The 20,694-nt window shown below is 49.4% G+C and overlaps 1 protein-coding gene across 5 annotated transcripts in view; it reads right to left on the reverse strand.

The window, feature by feature from the left end:
- The window catches only part of DDX43 (DEAD-box helicase 43), a 576,458-nt gene that overhangs the window by 433,299 nt on the left and 122,465 nt on the right, over positions 1 to 20,694 (reverse strand). For all 5 annotated transcript variants that reach the window (XM_069235691.1, XM_069235689.1, XM_069235688.1 and 2 more), the window contains exons 6-7: positions 11,223 to 11,379; positions 11,031 to 11,149 (exon numbers count right to left, since the gene is read on the reverse strand). In XM_069235691.1, the coding sequence (XP_069091792.1) occupies positions 11,031 to 11,149; positions 11,223 to 11,379 (276 nt within the window). The remainder of the gene's footprint in view (positions 1 to 11,030; positions 11,150 to 11,222; positions 11,380 to 20,694) is intronic.

Here is a 20,694-nt window from a genome sequence, read left to right on the forward strand (position 1 = left end):
TTAGATTCAAGTTTCAGCGTCGGCTCAACATCCTGTGATTGTGGGCAAATCACAATCTCCCTGTGCCTACAATTCAGAGCCTCAAGACCCTCACAGGTGACTTGCCACACTTAAACGCAGAATTTGTTACTATTTATTTATTTCAAACATTTAATAAATATATAGCAAAATTACTTTAAGAATCTACCATCTCTAGCAAGTGTTGAATGAATCTGATATTTAGATGTTGTATGGTAACACACGAAGAGCAGAATGCTTGATAGAATAACTTGAATTTTATAAAGCAATTCATACTGGAAGTTCTGCCATTTCTAGTCTCTGTTGATCAAATGTGTTTAGTGCCCAATTTAATGGTACAACATTTACTGACCTTCGAGGAGGATGGCATTCCGAGCCAAACTTGATGGGATTTTAACAAATGAACTGCCAATCCCCGCTATTTTTCCACTGGAAAGACATATACAACAGCTTCAGATCCCAAGACCCTCCAAGCCCTCCAACAACCCCATATCCATCCCATCGAGCCACCACACACTCTACATCACCGGACTACCCTCACCACAAACAAGACCCGCACCATCATGAGCAGCATCCACTTCGGAGCCCTATCCTCAACAAGGCCAACACATCCATCGCACCCAAGCTCCGACACACCCTCAACTGTTCCATAGAGACAGCCACTTTCCCAGAGGACTGGGAGCATGCCAAGATCCGCCCACCCTTGAAGAAGCCCACGGCGAACTCACGAATTACCGCCCATCTCTCTACTGCCTTTCCTAGCCAAGGTCAACGAAAAGGCCATTAATGCTCAGCTTCGTGAGCACATCGAGGGCAACAACATCCTGGACACCTCCCAATCGGACTTCAGGAGCAATCACAGCATGGAGACCGCCCTCCTCGCCGCCACTGATGACATCCACTCGCTCCTAAACTGTGGCCGTACAGCAACCCTCATCCTACTGGACCTATAGGCCGCATTTGACATGGTCTCACACCTCACCCTCTGCTCCAGGCTTCACGCAGTGTACATCAGCAGGAAGGCCCTAAAATGGACATGGCTCCTTCCTGTCTGGCCGAACACAGTCAGACTACCTCCTTACCTGTCAGAACATACGGAGATCACCTGCACAGCCCCGCAGGGCACTTTCCTGAGCCCCACACTCTTCAACGTCTGCATGGCCCCACTCGCATCCATCATCAGAGACCATGGACTGAACATCATCTCCTACACCGATGATAGCCAGCTAATCATCTCACTGACCAAAAATCCCACTACTGTCAAGAAGAACTTCCACAACAAGATGGAAGCCGCGTGGACCAGGGAAAGCTCTCATAAGCTCAACTCCAACAAGACCAAGGTCCTCATCCTGGGACCATCAGCCTGGGGCGACTGCTGGTGGCCATTGACCTTCAGCACCCCTCACCACCCCCAACAAACCACGCATGCAACCTTACCGTCATACTGGACTCATCGCTCACCATGACCTGCCAAGTCAACTCAGTCGTATCCTCCTGCTTTCACACACTCAGACTTCTCTGGAAGATCTACAAATGGACCCCAAAGGACTGCCACAAAACCATAATCCATGCCCTGGTTGCAAGCAGACTTGGCTATGTCAACACCCTCTACTGCAGTACCACCCAGAAGAACCTCAAGAAATTTCAGCACATCCAAAACACCTCCGCCAAACTCATCCAGGACATTCCTCACCATAAACATATCTCCAATCACCTAAGACACCTCCACAGGCTCCCTATCAAGAAGAGAATTAACTTCAAGCTCCTCGTCCACGGTTAAAAAGCCCTCCACGACCGAGGACCCGCCTACCTCAATCAATGCATCACCTCTTACTCCCCCACCACTCACTCTTACTCTGCTTTACACGCACTAGCGACCATACCCCACATAAGGAAGACCTTGGCTTGTGGGAGATCCTTCGCCTATTTTGCAGCAAAGAGCTGGAACACCCTGCACCTCAGGCAGTCACCATTACTACCTCAATTCAGGAAGAACCTTAAAATGAGGCTCTTTGGTCAAAGCTCAGAGGACAAATCCCCTTAGTGCCTTGAGACCCTTACGGGTGAGTAGTTGCACTCGGCAAACTCTGACTGATTGATCTGCCTGAAGGGAGCATTAAACTCATTCTTCCGGAGAGTGGGCCATAGTAAAATGTATACAATTCACTTTTTTTTTATTTTTTTTTATTTATTGTTTTATTCAATTAAATATAAACCAAAAAAAGAGGGAAAACATACATTAATGCAGCAGAACTCCAGACGAATGGATAAGTATATTAAAAGTCATTACACATCATTTGACTATCATGGTGTCTTATTCTCAGGTGTGCCTCTACCAGCATCTCTCGCCACCCGCCAGTAACCCGGGACCCGTTCCAGAAAAGGGAATCATGATGAAAAAAGGGTCCACCATATCAGGATAGATACAGCACTCCGTCGCACCATGCAAGGAGAACAACACAACCACTCAATGGTATTAATCAGCCACCGCCATGTAGGGAGAACTGCAACCAGGTAACAATTGCGATAACCTCTAGTAGTAGGCAGGCGGAGGGCACAACCACGTCACGCAGGACTATCACCCATCAAAATAACTCGCATGTTCCGGGGGGGGGGGGGGGAGGGGGAGGGGCAGAAACGCTTTGTGGGGGGACATCAATCACACAACACTCACAGTCTGCATAGCCAAGTATTCTTCTAGAGGGCTCCAAATATCTTTGGGACGTGATCTCTCTGGCACGAGTTCCCAGAATACTAACAGTTGGTCATGGCAGAAAGCCGCATCTCGTAACCAGTCCGATCTACGCGGTGCTCTCCCCCTACCCCAGCACATCGCTACTCTCCTCTTGGCCAGAAGCATAAGCAGCCCCATTAAACGTCTTGCGGGCTCTGCATTTCGTCCATATATCCCAGCAGCGCTACCTTAGGGGAGAGGGGTATCTCTTCTCTTATCATATCAACAATCGCTCGTCGCACCTCCTCCCAGTACTTATATACTTCCTCACACTCCCATGCCAGGTGGAAAAAGCCTGCATCCGGGGCACCGCAGCGGACGCAGCGGGGATCTGCCACCAATCCCATGGAGTGTAACTTCCTGGGTGTGTAATATATTCGGTGTAGAAACTTGAAGTGCAGCAAGCGCAGTCTATAGTTCGGGGACAATGTTCTCATATGAGCACAACAGCTGCGCCACATCCCATCCGGGATAGGCTCCCCCAAGTCTCTCTCCCATGCAGCCCGGGCGGGCATCACCAAGCCGCCACTCTGCTCCTGCGCAGCATTATACAGTTTGGTTATTAGCTTGGAGGGGGATTTCGCACTGCAAAGTGCCTCCAAGGCCCGGAACTCGGGGGGAGCGGCCGGCACTGCGAAGAACCGATCCCGCAGCAAGGAGCGAACGCGGAGTGCATAAAAGCGCTGCAACGGGGAATCGTCACAGTTCAAGAGTGCGTCAGGGACACCCAACAGCCGGCCATCCACTACCCAGTCTCCCAGCGTCTGTAAATCAGCATCTCGCAGAAACCCGCGCACACCTCCATCACAGAACATCTGGCCGTCAGCCACCGCCATAACAGGTAGTGATGACGCAAAAGGAGCCAGCACCCCAGCCCGCCACATCAACGTCTTCCATGCTCCCGCAGTGCAGGAGACCGTGTCTATGCCTCTGGGGCGGGGAAGAGCCCGCCCCCCAAGCAAACATACCAAGCCATCAGGCCAGACAGAGTCACTCTCCGGTGCAAGATGTGGCATATATCGGGGCGGATTTAGCCAGAAGTACGCGAAATGTGCTTGGGCACTGTGGTAATATAACTCCAGGTCTGGAGCTGCCAGTCCGCCGCGATCGAACGGCAGCGTCAGTTTTTCCCACGCAATACGGGGCTGTCGTCCCGCCCAGGCCAGCCGCACAAGCGCAGATCTCAGGCGCCGAAAATACGCTTTAGTGAGTGGCAGGGGAAGATTTATGAATAAATACAGAAATTTAGGGAGTACCACCATCTTAGTGATGGCGATGCGGCCGGTCAGCGAAAGAGGAAGGGCCATCCAGGTCTCCACCTTGCCCTCCAGCCATGTCATCGCTTTTTCATAGTTAGCAAGTCGGAGCGTCTCCACGTCGCAGTATAGGTGTATACCCAAGTAGCGCACTGGCCCGTCCGCCCAGATCAGAGGGTATCGCAAGTCAAATCTCCTCACCCCGGGGGTTAGTGGCAGAATCATTGATTTCGACCAGTTAATGGTGACCCCAGAGAAGTTCCCAAAGCGAACAATTTCATCTAGTAAGATATCCAGATTTTGCCTGGGATTGCGCACATATAGCGCTATATCATCCGCATATAAGGATATCAGGACAGGGCGTTGCCGGAACCGTAGGCCACTATTACTATATCTCTGATGCAGTCCCGCCGCTAGTGGCTCCATAGCAGCCGCAAAAAGAAGCGGAGACAGCGGGCAGCCCTGTCGCGTACCCCGTGAGACCAGGAATGGGGCTGATATACCCCCTTTAAGACGAAGCCTGGCAGTAGGCAGAGTATACAGCAGCCTGATCCAATTTACAAATCGCACGCTAAGGCCCACTCGATTCAGAAGTGCAAACATATATTCCCAGGCCAGAGAATCAAAGGCCTTAGCCGCATCGAGAAACACAGTGGCCACGTCGTCGTCTGTCTCTAGTGATCCCAGCACTGCAAAGAAGGTGCGTAGGTTGTGGCTCGTGGATCTCCCGGGAACAAAGCCCGATTGATCTGGGAGCACCATTCTAGAAAGTAGCGGCTGTAGTCGAGTCGCTATCATTTTTGCAAGAATCTTATTGTCTATGTTTATCATGGAGAGAGGACGGTACGAATCACAACGCGTCGGGTCTTTACCAGGCTTCAGGATGGTTATTATTAAGGCCTCCCGGAGGGAGGTCGGGAGGGAGCCCACCGCTAGGGACTCTTCATACACCTCCAGCAGATAGGGAGCTAGGATGTCCCCGAATTCCTTATAAAAGGCAGGGGTCAAACCATCAGTGCCAGGAGACTTATCCCCGGGTAAGCTTTGGACCGCCGCCATCACCTCCTCTACCGTGAACGGCACATCCAGATACATCCTGTGTGCCTCTTCAAACCACACTAACTCAATGCTCTCAAAATACTCCTTCATATCTGCCTCCCTGAGTCCCTCCGGAGGCGCATATAGCTGCGAGTAAAACTTGGTGAATTCCTGCAACACGCCTCCAGTACCAGTCACCCTGACACCCTCGGTGTCTAATACTTCAGTGACAGAATTGCTGGCCCAGGGGCTGCGCAGCAACCCCGCGAGTGTCCTCCCAGCCCTCTCCCCCTCTCCATATCTACGAGCCCGCGAATGTCTCCAGAGGAAGCAAACCTCTCTAAGAGAGGCCTCCTCATACAGTGACACCTCTCGTCTAATTTCTGCAAGTACCTCGTTTGACCATGTGGCCTCAAGTCTCCGCTCCAGGACCTCAAGCCTCCTTTCAATATCAGCCATCTCTCGTCTTAATGCCTTCACTATCCCATGCTGTTTTGCTAGGCACTCCCCGCGGATCACCACTTTAAATGCTTCCCATACCGTGCCCAGGGAGTCCACCGACCCTCGGTTCTCCTCAAAAAATAGCTGAATGGCCTCTCGTATCTCCACTCGGAAGGTGTCGTCCCGGAGGGCACCACTGGGCAACCGCCACATTACCATTGGATTTAACTCACTAGGCAACGCCAGATCTGATAGTACCGGTGAGTGGTCTGACAGCGTGCGAGGGAGATGATTAATTGCTCTAGTCCAGACCTCTACATCTTTAGTGCCCAACCATCGGTCAATGCGGGACCAGCTGCTATGAAAGTGATTCAGACAAGTGCCTTCCCGCACACCCGCGTGTCTCCGCCTCCATAAATCTACCAGCGCGCCACTATCCATTACTGCTGTCAGTGCCCTTGCTGCAGAAACGTGTTGCATCCTGGCCACACTCTCACGGTCCAGCCAAGCATCCAGCACAACATTAAAATCGCCGCCCCAAATCACAGCCCCGGCTCCCAGCGACTCTGCCCGGCGCCATACCTCCAGAAAGAATTCCGAGTCATCCACATTTGGCCCATACACTGCCACTAGCCGGCAAGCCCTGTCCAGCAGCATTCCGCTCAGCATTACATATCTTCCGTTGGGGTCGATAATGATCTCTCGCGTGCGCCATTGTAGCCCCTTACGAATAATGATTGCAACCCCCGGGCATAGCTAGAGTATGCCGAGTGATGAGTCTCACCAACCCAGCCAGCCCTCAGTCTGCTGACCGACGACGCCATCAGATGCGTTTCCTGAAGCATACAAATATCAATGCCATGTCGTTTAACATAAGCCATCACCAGCCGGATTTTTCGGTTGTCATTAAGTCCCCGCACATTCCATGTCAAGCATCTCACAGTAGTAGAAGCATCATCCCCCATCCAGACCCCCAGCCACGCAGCCCAGCATATGAACACAGCCCTCCACCTGCCAAAAACCAAAAAGAAAAAGAACCAAAAACGTTTCCCAGTTTGCCCTCACCTCCCCCCTCCCACCCAGGCCCCCCAATCGGACCCTAGTAGTATCCCACCCAACCATCCCTAAAGCCCAAACTACGGGTATGTAACAAGAAAGAACCGGACTCATCCGTGGGGGCATAGGCCCGCCGATCAGCTCTCCACCCTAAAAAGGGTATGGGAGAGAGGGGGCACGGACAGCCCACAGCTATATAACAGGGGCAGATCGTGTAGCAGACCCATATTTCTCCACAGCTCTAGTGGCAGCGAGGTCACAGGTTTAACACTTAATCATTGTCTCTAAGTGAGGCGTTTTCTGGGTTCACCCCACCCGTAGCCCCCGCCCCCGCTGTTTAGGCAATCTTTTAACAAACTTATTCGCCTGCTTTGTATCCGTGAAGTATAGCACTTTGCCCTCATGTCTCACTCTGAATTTAGCTGGATATAACAGAGCAAATCCTATTCCAGCCTGACTGAGCATGCGCTTGATCGGCAGAAAAGCCCGTCTCTGTGCCTGTACTCCTGGGGTGTAATCAGGGAAAAAGTTAATTTCGGAGTTCTTAAATGTTAGGGGGCTTTTCTCCCTAGCCAGCCGAAGCACGGTATCTCGGTCCCTGTAATTTAATAGCCGTACAATAATTGGGCGCGGAGGAGTGCCCGGTGGAGGCCGAGGGCCCAAGGATCGGTGTGCCCTCTCAATCACCAGCAGCCGAGATAACTCTCCAGGAAACAGCTCTTGTAGCATGTTCTCGACAAAGTCTTCCATGCGACTCATATCTGTTGTCTCCGGCAGCCCCACGATACGGATATTGTTGCGTCGGGACCGAGCTTCCAGGTCCTCATTCTTGTTTCGTATCACCTCCAGAAGGCGTTCCATCTGCGCTATCTGTTCTCTATCGCCACTGCGAGCGTCCTCTATATCAGATGTGCGAGTCTCTAGAGTTTCAAATCTAGCATCATGGTCGTCCACTCGGGCTCTAATGCGGTCAAGCCGCTCCGTTACATGATCCAGCTTAGCGTCTATTCCGGCCAAACTGGTCTTGAGTTCCATGAACATGGCTCTCACGGACATCTCGGGAGATCCCTCCTCAGTGTCTGCATCTCCGAGCCGGGGCTCGGAGGTGGCGCCCCGTTTTTCTCCTCCGGAGAAGGAGAGTTTAGCCTGTCGCTTATCTGCCTTGCCCATCTTGCAGTATTACCATATGGTGCAACTGGAGTAGTCCGAATGCACTCGCCCAGGACAACGAGTCTCCAACGCCGGAAGAAACAACTCATCGACTGTCTCACTCACTCCACTAAGCTGTCAGGTGGCCCCCGGTACGCCCAGAGGCCTCCGCTTCTCTCATAGCCCTACATCTCCATGCGTGGGCCCAGATTAGCTGCACCAGTTTCAGGGGGCACGACTCAGCCCAGGAGGGCGGGGGGAGGAGGGGGCCAACCAGCCACCAAGCTGCTAGTCCGGGGCGTTCAGGCCTCCCGAGTCCATAGGGTACCGGGGTCAAAGAGCCGTACGAGCCAGGGCCCCAGACCCCGCCCCACCCTCAGTCCGCCCCCTACCTGGCTCACGCTCCCAGTTCTGTGCAGGATTCCATGTGTGATCCGCAGGACGTCTGAGAAATTTATACAGGCGGCCGAGGGCGGTGTCCAAGTTCACCAAGCAGGTTCCCAAGCAGGCCCAGGTTCAGGCACGCTCCTTATTCAGTCCCGATGCACTCCACCAGCGCTCGGTATGCGCCGTCCGCCAGCCGGGCCCCGCGCCCCTCCGCCGTGTTTCCGGAATCCGGGGGCCCCCGAGGGAGACCCCCTCCAATGGGCGGGAGCGGCCCGCGAGGTCCGAGGCAGGCCGCAACACGCACCCAGAGCCAATCGCCGGAGTAATAAAGAGGAGGCGGGGGGGGGGGGGAGCCGCGGCCCGAATCGACCGCCGGTCAGGCTTCCCCCGAGTCCTCTGCTCCCCTGTCCCCGCGCTCCTCAATCAGGGGAAGGGGAAGCGGCCGCCGCCTTCGCTCACCCCGCGCCCACCTTAGGAGCCAGCGCGCGCGGAGAGCAGCCGGCGCTTGGACTCTCGACGCTCCCCCGCCTCCCGGACCCGGCTCAAACATCGCCGGCCAGCCTCCCGGGGGGAAGCGCCAGGAGTCCGCTCCCTCTCCGCCCCGATTAGGATGGATTTAATCGGATAAAGTGCCCGGCCCCGGCAGAGCCTCACAGGGTGACGGCCATCTTGCCCGGTGGCCAAGCCACGCCCCCCAGGTATACAATTCACTTAAAGTATTTATAGACCGAATACAATTTTTTTTGCTCCAACTTGAATGTTAAAGCCGAGGAGATAAGGCATTTAAAATAGACAAATAGGGGACTTTATAGAACACATTGCATTTAGAATAATCATGAATTTGAAGCATCATAAATCAGACAGACGTCTGAGAAGTTTGACAAGATTGGAAGTCCTAATTTGGATATGTCACTTATCTCATTGGTGAGTGCCTACATCACTGATTCTACAAAACAAATGCTCTCTCAACAAGCTGTGAATTCTATGCTTTTCAGTCCTCTAAAAGGGACATTCGGCACTGAGTTCCAAGGGCGCTGTGACACTTTATTATACATCTTACTTCAAATGTTTTCACTTTGCATTTGTAACACCAAGACAGAAAATGAGAATAATTATACGAGGAGGGTCTAGGCAGTTTATAAATTTATAAAAAAACATGGGAAAAGTGCAATTGGGGTTTATCAGCTATCGATTTGAAATCAAAGATGTACATCAGCTTTCAATTGTTTTGTGAAACATAGCAAAGTGGCAGTAAGACACTAACTATGATTAAAGTGTAACACTAGAGCCAGCAATAGCCCGACTGTGAAATTGTAAAGTCCATGTATTAGAATTTTAGTCAAGATTCAGTGAGACCATGTTGAATGTTAAATTGTTTCGACACACTCCCTAAATAATAAGAGATATATGGAGTTTGTTTTAACCTTGTGAAGGGTACATCATTAAAAGTATTAAAGACTTGAGTCACAAACCACTGTATCCTCTCTACATTTTGGCACACACAACGGCTAGCATGAATGCATTTGCCAAGGGTTTATCAATCACATCAAAAAAGATATTCAAAGTAATTAGGAGAACACTGAGTTGTTCCAAATGAGAATGTTCCATCTAAGCAACAAAACCCCCTTAAACTTAATTATAACCTCTATTTGAGACAAAATTCCAAAATACATATCTAGACGTTACATAGCTATGAGTATCTTCAAGGCAACCTACACACTACTGGTAACACCTGGAAAACAGGTCAAACTTTAAATGACTTAATTATAATATGCATTTCAAGCACGATGGATACTTCTAGCCAGGCCCCAACAAACATTAGATTAAGGATCCAAGTATTTATTTTCTTGACAAGCAAATTAAATTATTTTAAGAGAAGCTCTTTCACCATCTGAGGAATTAGTTGATTTTGTAATAGGCTTAATAAACAGACAAGATTGTTATTGTTTAACATCCAAAACAAAGTTTTTCTTCCACTACTACCAATTCCACAACAGGTACTGAGAAAAAGAGTGGCTAATATACCAAAGAGCCCAAAGTGAATGCAGAGGTCAACAGCCAACAGGGACTTTTTATGCTCCTTTCAACAATGCTCACCGAATTAACCAATCTAGTCATATTTACCACTAACTTCTTAAATCGAATTTAAACGATAGTGAGAAAGTAGATGTTGTAATTGTAATAATCTAGTATGCTTCTCTTCAGAAGGGACGCAATAAATAAATTTTTGCTAATATGTTCAACTTTACAAAATTATGAATTAGTACCTGTAAAACATGCATATATTACAGGTTTTCTTACACAAAGGCAGCTACAAGGGAATTAATACAGAAACATTTTGTTAATTTTAGCAAAATAGTTTTAGGTTTAAAATGGCCACATTTTTAGCAATCAGTTTCCGACAGAAAACTTTAGTCAAACTCAGACCTGTGGTTTTGCTATTTATTTATAAGAAGCGTTTAAAACCCTTTAAAATTTCTCTGAATTGTCTGCGAATACATCAGGTGATTTTCTTCTTTGTTCTGTGAACAATCTACTTTAAAACACATTGATGTACATTTTAACGCTACACTGGATGCAGCATCCCTTTTTCAATGTTCCTTTACCCTCAAAATCCCGGAACTTTTGGAATCATGGCTGTTCTGAGTCCTGATGATCACTGCTGTAAAAGCTAGTAAGAGTTTTTCAACACTATAGGCAACTACCATAATAACTTGGTGAACTGAATATTTTAGCATGAAAAAGCATACATAGCATGAAGCAATGACAACAATGATATGCAGGGCATCCATGTATTTACATTTCCCAAATTATGGACATACTTCCTTGCAGTAAAAAAACTGAATTTCGCTGGGTGCCGTTACAAAGAGCACTCATACCTTCAAATCTCACAAACCAATCAGTAAGCGACAAACAATAACTAAACAATAAAGACCAAGATGAATCCTTACATTGGTTGAGAGTCCAAATGAATGAAACCAGGCAATAAGTAAGCCAATGTTTTCCCTGTGCCAGTTTGTGCAATACCAATTAGATCAATTCCTTGAAGTATGATTGGCCAGGCCTGTGACTGAAAACACGAATATGTTAATATTAACACATGAAGAAAGGAGAGTTGAACAACAAACAGTTGTTATTTCTACCTGAATTGGAGTGGGACTCTGAAAGCCCACTTTCTTGATTGTAGCAATAATTTCAGGGTATTGTTGAAATGCTTCTTCAAAGGTTCGAACTGGATTGGGTATTGGTCTCTTTTCACCTTCATGTAGGTCATTACATATTATATTGTTGTTTTCCTTTCTGTATTAAAAAAAAAAACAGTAACTCTTTATTATACCAATGGAAGTCACTTGAGGCTCCTGCTTTGGAAATTAAGGAGATGTAATAGTGCCCCCACCCCCAACCTCCCCAGTATTTTGTACCATAGCAGGGCATGGAGTAGGTACATCATTTGAAAGTTGGCCAGATGTCTTAAGATGAGATCACTGGGGCTAGTACTGTTAATACTGGGGACAACATGCCATGTCTTGATGCTGGAAACATAGGAAAAAGTAAGTACTTCTCTGCCTTAAGGAGGAAGTAGGCTTAACATGATCCAGAAAAAAACGTATATAAGTGCGAGATGATGAGAGAATCAACACGGATGTCTTCATGTACAGAGGTTGCCCAGTGCTTTAACATTAATGCATCCCAGATGGCCATAATAACAAATAACAGCCATATCTGGGTTGTGGCACAGCAATATTGCTGGTCTTCAACAAGCTGAAGAGATCATAATTTTCAATCCACCCAGACATGCAGTGTACCAGTATTGTCGTCTCTCAGCCCCAGAAAGAACAAAATGCAGTCCACTTTCAAATGCTGGTCCTATTGAAACTGGAGGATGTCCTTATTTCAGAACACTTAACCCATCCTTCTAGCTCATAAATCAGCTGCAGAGATACAGGAATATTAAATAAGCAGTCGATACTCTCACTTTAAGTCCATTTCCCAGGAGGAATTCATGAAGTCACTTGGTCCAGAGGCTGTCCCACAATTCTTGGCTGCCTTAGCCATAACTAAATTCTGACTGATTCCTAAACGTGGGTGTACAAATTTCTGACAACTTTGTCTCAACAGAGGGTGCTGCCACACTTTAATACATCTGCTTCAGTGAACAAGATGGAATCTAGCTGTGTTTTAGGTTTCAGGATTGCAATGACTTCAACCTTCCCATAACTGGACAACAGCAACAGATTTAGAATTTATGAATACTATGAAAGACACCAGCCACTTAAGGCTTGATTTAGAACTCGGCAGGCTGGTTACTTTGTCACAACGGTGACAGATACCCCTTCTGCCAAAATCTAAATCCCAATGTTAGAAATTGGTTTTCTAGTTGGCAGAGGTATACACTCTTGTCCAAGTAGGAACTACAATCCTAGTTAGGGTTAGTCACAACACAATCCAAACTACACTCTGCCCATCCCCTGGTAGCTTTGCACTGAGCAGTCAGGCTTAACTTAGAAGGCAATGTGTAAAGTATTTGCGAAATAAATCATACAGTAACAGTGAAAACACCACAAAAATACACCACACAGGTTTAGAAAAAAAGATATTTATCTGAATAAAATAAGGTAAAAATGACTAAGATCCAATAGGCACAAGTTGAAATATTACTTTTAAAAGTTTTAAACGAGTCTCAATCCTTAGAAATGAACAGTTGTCTCTTTGTTAGACATTGTAACTGATATGAGTAAAAAAATAACGACTGCAGAGGAAGAGCTGCGTGGAAAAATAAGGTGGTATGTCGAATTTTCCAACTCGACACAGACAATACATTGTTTCTTTCCAAGATGCAAGGGGTTTGAGTCGTTTTTCAGCGTGCAGTCTTGGTTCCTCACTGCGATGCAGGGATTTTTTTGACACCCAGGGACAATGCGTTAATATCCTTGATGCGCTGGGCGAAGGCACGAACGTAGTGATGGTCCGGTAGGTGATGCTTCACATTTTTCCGTCAATAGGCAGGTGCTGCATCGACTTTCCACTCAGGCAGTCAGGCTGCGTCATTGTGGTCGATCGTGCGGCAATGTCTAGGTCGCAAGTCAGGCTTCGCATCATTTTCGGCAGGCGTTGCGTCGCATCGATTTTTGCAGCACAAGGAGTTTCCTCAAGAGATGAAGTTGTTTTGGCCCTGAGACTTCAGAAAACAGGAGGCAAACTCAACCCAAGCCCTTGGAGAGCACTTTTGGGGGAGGCAGAGTCCTTCTCAGCAAAGTCAGAGGCCAGCAGGGCAGAGGGTCCTTCTCAGCAAAGTAGTCCAGATGATTCCTTTGGGCAGCCAGGCAGCTCCTCTTGACAGGATGCAGGTGTAGGTCCAGAAGTGTCTGAGTTTATGGGATCAAAGACCCAGTTTATATACCTAAAAATGCCTTTGAAGTGGGGTAGACTTCAAAGAGTGGTTTTGAAGTGCACAAGTTCCCCCTTCAGCCCAGTTCTGTCTGCTAGGGTCCCAGTAAGGGGTTATCAGTCCTTTGTGTGAGAGCAGACCACTGGCCTCTGAAATGCAAGTGTCAGGCCCTCCATCCTTCCAGCCCAGGAAGGCCCATTCAGTATGCAGATGTGACTGAGTGTCCTGTGTTTGTGGTTGCCTGGGTGAAATGCACAAGGGAGTTGTCAACCAGCCAGCACAGACCAGACATTGATTGGAGACAGGCTGTAAGGCACAGATGTTTAAGTGCAGAGAAATGCTCACTTTCTAAAAGTGGCATTTCTAAAATGGTAATATGAAAATCCAACCTCACCAATAAGCAGACTTTTCTATTACCATTCTGGCCATACTAAATATGACCTGTTACCCATTTCAGATCAGAATCTACCCCTCAAAAGGTATATGAGGGCAGTCCTAATGTTAGGTTCTGAAAGAAGCAGGCCTCAATGTAGCAGAAAACAAAATTAGGAGTTTTTCACTACCGGGACATTTAAAACACATATGTACATGTCCTGATTTTTACTTACATAGCACCCTGCCCTATGGGTTACCTAGGGCCTAACTTAAGGCTGACATATGTAGATAAAAGTAAGTTTAAGGCTTGGCAAGTACTTTTAAATGCCAATTCGAAGTGGCAGTGAAACTGCACACCCAGGTCTTGCAGTAGCAGGCCTGAGACATGGTTAAGGGGCTTCTCATGTGGGTGGCCCAACCAATGCTGCAGGCCCATGTAATGGGTTTTTAGTCTATATGGGAGGGATATTGGAATAATACTATAGGACCCGGTTTTGGGTTGGATAGTTGCTTTATTGGTATGTATTTAAAGTTTATTTTCCTCTGTTTATTTTTAGGTTTCTGGGTAGTGCTCCATTGTGTTCATCCGGGTTCTCTTCTTTTCTGTTAGATGTTCGGGTAGAGGTCTCAGGCCAGTCTGACCCTTGGTGGAGTAAGGTCGGTGCTTCTCTCACTTGACGGCAGACCGGGTTCCCCAAAACAGAAAGAATGGAACAATAGGTAAGTGTAGAGGTAAAGGTATGGGTTTTATTAGGATTAATAGGGGTGGTGGGAGGATAGGGTTTGTGCAGGGTTGTGGTTGGGTATGTTAAATTGCTAGTGCATTTCACCTTCCCATGAAATTCTGTCTTTCTCTCCTCTTTAGGGTCTTTCTTTAGCTGGGAGAGGGGTTTTATCACAGTGGGATTAGTGGATTTGGGCTCAGACTTCCCCTTCCCTGTAGCACCTTTCTCCGCTCCTCCCTGTAGTTCCCCCACTCTTCCTCCCACCCTGTAACCATGCCGGCACAAAAGAAAGGCTTAGGTACGATCATACCTGTGAATGCCACGCCCCTCCTGGGACGTGGCGGGCCCCTTCGTGGTGTCCTGGTTTCTCCGGCGGCTGGAAGAGTTCTTCTCCTTCCTCCGGCTCCTTCTGGTTTGATTTGCGGGTTTCTTGTGATCCTCCGTTCAGCACGAAATCCGGCGTCTCGTTCCTCTCGGTCCTTGACGGCAGGGTTCCTTGCTGCTTCTCAGACGACGCCTTCGGGTGTCCGTCGTCCATTTCATCTCTGACTTCGACGCATTCAGCGTCGGACGTCACTCGCTCCAGTCTCTCTGGAGTGCCCCGGGGGTATGGGGCTGTCAGCTCCGGCTGACGGAGAGTAACCGAGGCGATAGACGCCCGGTTACAGCCCACTAGTAGCATTTAATTTACAGGCCCTGGGCACATGTAGTGCACTTTACTAGGGACTTATAAGTAAAGTATATATGCCAATTGGGTATGAGCCAATGTTACCATGATTTTTACGGGCAGAGCACATGGACTTTAGCACTGGTTAGCAGTGGTAAAGTGTCTAGAGTCCTAAAGCCAACAAAAATGAGGTCACAGAAAGAAGGAGGCAGGCAAAAAGTTTCGGGTGACCCTTGAGAGGTAATTTTCCAACACCCATTATATCCAATGGGATTTTGATTTTGGCGGACGGGCTATCTGTCACCACTGTGACAGAATAACCAGTCCCTTGAATTCTAAATCAGGCCCTTAATTTGGTGGTATGCTCACTGAAAGGGTGGTGTTATATGAGCATTTGGATACTTTTTAGCTTTCGTCAGTGTTTGGCCCACTGCATTTCCCGGCTTCGAAACCAGGGTTTAACCATTATAGAGGTTTAGCCCTAAAACTCCTCTACCAGTAACACTTGCAGGAGCCTCAATTTCTTGTATGTAAAAGTCCTCAGAAGAAGAGGAGTTCTGAAGATCCCAGAGTATAATTAACTGGAACCTCAGAGGATAATATTTGTCTCAAGTCAATGTTACAGACAACCCTGCACATGGGAGATACAACTGGGGACCTATTTGAGCCCCAGACGAAGCGCAATCTGACTTTCTTTGAAGAGCTTAAGAGGCATGTATCCACCTGCACATAAGTAATTAAGATAAATACATTTATAGCAGTACAGTTCACCTAGGTTATGGATTGGTAGTTATTGTGTTAAATGTTAGAAACGAAGCTGCTTACAGTTTATTAACTCATAAAGTGAGCCTTGATTGCTTGATCTTGCTACTCTACAGAGTGAGGTGACAAATGAATTAATTTAATTTTCGAACTGAAGTGCACTAATGCTGTGACTATAAGACACAAGAGGTAGAAGATAGTACTCAAACTGAACACTACCCAGTAACACTGGACTTCCCAAGAACAGGAAATGATAAAAACTCTTCACTTTAGTAGGTAACTGCGCTGTAGATGCTTCATAGCTGGACAGTAACTGGACAGTAAGCCATTTTGGAACATCAAAATTAAACCAGGTCCGTTTCCCCCAAACTGCCTACAGTATCCACTGCTCCCTAGGAATTCCTATCCATTGCCATCCTCCAGTATGTCCGTTCCCATGGCGAACTCCAGCACGAGAACAATGTGATCCTGCTTTTCCTGATTTCATGCTGCAGGTGCAACACCAAAGACGCAGTTTTGATGAGGTTAGGAAAGTGCTCAGGGGGCATGAACTTAAGTACACAATGCTATACCCAAGTCGGCTGGGGGCGATTGTGGAAAGCAAATCCTTGCACTTTGTCTTGCCAGAGGAGGCCTGGTACTGGCTGAAGGGATGGCTTACCTAGGGCCATTGCAACAAGGAGGAGGACCAAGCTGGTCGCTGGGGAGCTTTCAGTCTCACATCAGAGTGTGGATCCCGGGGAGGAACGGCACACAACTACCCTAGAGAACTCCTAAATTGTGAACCACCTCTTTGGTCAGTTGTTGGGCACCAGAGAGTTGTCTGGGGTGACTTGGGAGACTCTGGCGAATCATGTGGAGTAGTGTTGCTGGACTAGCCCTAATGTGGAAAATGTGTTGATATTCCACAGCAAACAGTTATACTGTTGCTATAATGTTTTCCTTGGAAGAGCTATGAGTAAATTGCAAGTTACAGTGTTTTCCCTCAATGAAAGTTACTTGTTTTGTTTTATTAGGCTGGTTGAGGCAGAACTAGCCTACCCTTTACGTTAGATGGCATTGCTGGGGAGACAGGCAGACTGCAGGTTGGAGAGGTGGGCAGTTTTGAGTCTACATTGCAGTGCAGTTTAACAGGGAGGGGTGTGCGGGCCCTTACTTGGAGAGAGCCAAGCCCGGTGGCCTAGAGCCCCTAACTGGACTCTAAAAATCCCCCACCACCTGCCCCAACGGTGTTGCAGCAGGAATGCAGGCAGGCTGCTGTCCCTAGCAGCAGCATAGAGGTGACAGGGCCCTCTGCCCTCAAACAACTGAGCGCCCTAGGAGGGTACCTCCAGGGATTGCTGTCCACCACCGCCAACACTCCTCCCCCGCCATGCCGGATTGGTCATTGTGTTCCGCCTGGATGCTGATGGCAAGGCCTGCGGCCCCTGGGACTTCATCTGCAGGTGTGAGCCCGCAGACCCAACACTTGTGCCTTGGTCCGGGAATCCAAGACAGGGGCCATGAGTAACCCGTCTTCTGTGGCAGCAGAGTTAGGAGACATGCTACCCAGACTGAGAGGCACCTCTGAGTGCTTTGGGAGACTGCTGACCCCTCTGTGCGGGATCCTCTGTGCCTGGACGCTTGTGGTGGGCTCTGCAGGCACTGGAGAGACAGTGGGTGGGTGAGGACGGATGGCAGCTGGTGAGTTCTCAGGCTGGTGAGGTTGGGCTGCCTTCCACTGCAGTTGCCCGGGTTCGCCTCACAACCTGCCCCCATAACTCATCTAGAGGGACTGCACTGCAGCCGGAGTGGGGTCTGGCAGCCCTAGTGCCCGACAGCACTACCGACACTATGGAGAAAGTGGCTCCACCCGCCCAGAAAAAGATTGATAGATTCAAACGCCCAGCCGCAGAAAGTAGAGAAGGTGGAGGGGATGCCGAGCAGAAGGCTGGTGGCTCTGCTCACTCTGCATCATCCATCCTGCAGGCCATTCGAGAGGCTAGGGAATCGCTTGAGGGTAAAACTGGGCAGCTCAGCCAGGACCTGTCCCTTTTGCGCCACGAACTCTGCAACATGGTCGAGAGGGTCTCGGAGGCAGGAAGGCACCTATCTTCTGTGGTGGGCTCGACGAAGACACACCAGGAGGCTATGACAGCCATCCAGCGAGGGGTCGCCACCCTCGAGACAAGGGCCCGAGGGTGGTCCAGGAGAAATAACATCCAAATTGCTGGCCCCAGCCCACAGCCTTCACAGCAGACGGACTCCGGTCACAGCCAGTTTCGTAGTGGAGACGGTTCACCGATTTCCTGCAGCCATGCTACCCCAGGGGTTCCGCTGAGACTAATAATTGTGAAACTCCTAAACTTTGTTAACAGGGATGCCATCTGTTGCAAGGTGGGTCATTAGTTGTGTGGCCTGCACAAGTAACGGGTCCGCACACAACCGCCACTAGGAACCAAACACCCCATTGTAGCGATTGACTCTCATTGGGGAGCACTGCAGAGCAGTCCAAGGCTTACTCAAGGGAGGTGGTGTGAGCTAGCAATCCCCATTCACGAGCACACAAGCATGACTCAATAAATGATTGTCCAGTCTGTGCTTTTCTTTTGATAAAGTAAAAGTACATTTATTACTCACACACATTACTCAATACTATGCAACTATCTACAAATATACACAAAGTGATGGAATCCCTCTGGGGAAACATTGGGTAATCTCTCATGTCTCCTCAAGGGAGAATATAATCCAACAACCCACATAGCAAAACAATCCTGTGACATTTGACAGTAAGGTGAAATGAACACACCTACATTTGCAATTAAATACCTCTATCTTGCCAAAAGGTGGCTGTCATTGTCATTATTCAAATTAAGATAATCAGGGAACATATAAAACCATATTGAAGCAATTTAACCATTAGGATTACTTTTAGATTACTCCTAAGTGACCACTGAATAACTGTCCAATACACTGGATAATATTAGCCTACACCTCTTGTAGGCACAGTCTCACAAGCTGGAACAAAAGTTCACATAAGCTTGGGCTCTAACAACATGTAGAGCCCTAGGGGGCTTATCATTCATTAGTCCCACCCTACCTAGGGTGGGGGCACAAAACAATGTTGGGGGGAGGCTGCGCTGCTCCTGCAGCTCCCCCTGTCTCTGGGTGTGAATTTGGTGGTGGCCCCATCTTCCTGGGACCATCACAAGCCTGTTTAGGGAACCATCCCCGGCTCTGGCCCCGCAAAGCATGCTGGGGCAGGTGCATATTAAATTAGCGGCTCTTCTGCTTGCCGGGGAGAGCCGCGTTTCTGCCCAAGCCGATGCTGGTCGTGGGGGGTGCCGGTCCCACCCGGGCACCCCTGCTCCAGGTAAAGGTTCCCTCATTGGAGGGCGCCGCAGGGAGCCCACCCCTGGCCGCCACCCTCCCGGGCCCTCCTTCATGGGGAGCGCAACGGCGCTCCCCGGCTTCTACTTTGCCGCTGGCTCCGTCACACCTGGCGGCCGTCTGGTGGGGGGTGCGTGATTGGGACCCCCACTCCTCGGTCTTCACGGGGCCCCAGGATGGAGTCCGGGGCCACAACCTCACATCTTTGCGGGTAGCGCAACGGCGCTCCCCAGCTTTGCCGCAGGGGGCCTGGGATGGGGTCCCTACCCACCGTGGTGGGGTGGGGGGGGCAGGCTTCACGGGGCCCCGAGATGGGGTCCGGGGGCCCCTTCCTCATCCAGAGGAGGAGTGCAACAGAACTCCCCTCGCACCTCTTCCTCCTGGGGCAGCCCCCGGGCCCTGGCCCACCCCTGGGGCACAGTCTTGAGCAGCTGCGGAGCCCCACACGCTTCGTAGCTGCTTTTCCAAAGGTCGCCATCCTTTTTCCTGGGATACCTCAGGCCCCCAAGGGCCGATTTTCATCATTCTTGTGTCGGTTTGCTCCTGGTGACAAGCCCTTGCCACCAGGTGCACTCTCCTCAGGCCTCCTGGCCTCGAAGGTTCCGAGATCATAGGGAGCCAGTCCCCCTGACTCCCTGCGCCAGCCTTTCCTCTGGGTTCCCTCTTTTCCTTCTAGGCAGGGTACTCTCCTTCCGCTAGCCCAGTCCTTCCCCCAACTAGTCCTCTGGGGGGGGCGCCAAGGGGGCCAGCTTGCCTGGCCCTGGCATTCGCCTCGCTGGCCTGGAATCCTTCAGGGGCAGAGTCCCTGGCCCAAGAGCAGTCAGGAGGTTCTTCCTTCCAGTTATCCATGACGCCCGTCTGCAGTCCGTGTCCAGCAGTGAAGCACAGCCAAGAGAGAGCGCTCTCCCCTGTGCAGGAGTGTCCAGCAGGTCTGCACCTCTGGCCTATCCAGATGCGCCACATCACTTCCTTGCCCCCGTCCCCTTCTTGCTCAGTCTTCTGGGATAGCTCAAAATGGCATCCTCCAGGAGTTAGTTGCCACATGTGTTCTGAAAGTCTCAGCCCCTCCTCACCGATTTTCCTCACAGGGCCTTTCCAGCCTGCTCCTGGCATGGGATGACAGCTGGCTGATTGATGCCAGGCCCTGCTCAAGAAACTGGACAGAGCAGTAATTGGCCCTAATCCTGAGCTAAGTAGAGAAAGATGACATACATGGACGACCCATAAATTGTACAACTATGCTCTTGTAACCTACTGCATCATTCTTTTCTTACAGGTTACAGTTTACTTTGGTGTGACTCTGGTCTCGGTGGACCCCAGAGAACTGG

The sequence above is a fragment of the Pleurodeles waltl genome, chromosome 5 (genome assembly GCF_031143425.1).
Source record: "Pleurodeles waltl isolate 20211129_DDA chromosome 5, aPleWal1.hap1.20221129, whole genome shotgun sequence".
Classification (NCBI taxonomy): Eukaryota; Metazoa; Chordata; class Amphibia; order Caudata; family Salamandridae; genus Pleurodeles; species Pleurodeles waltl.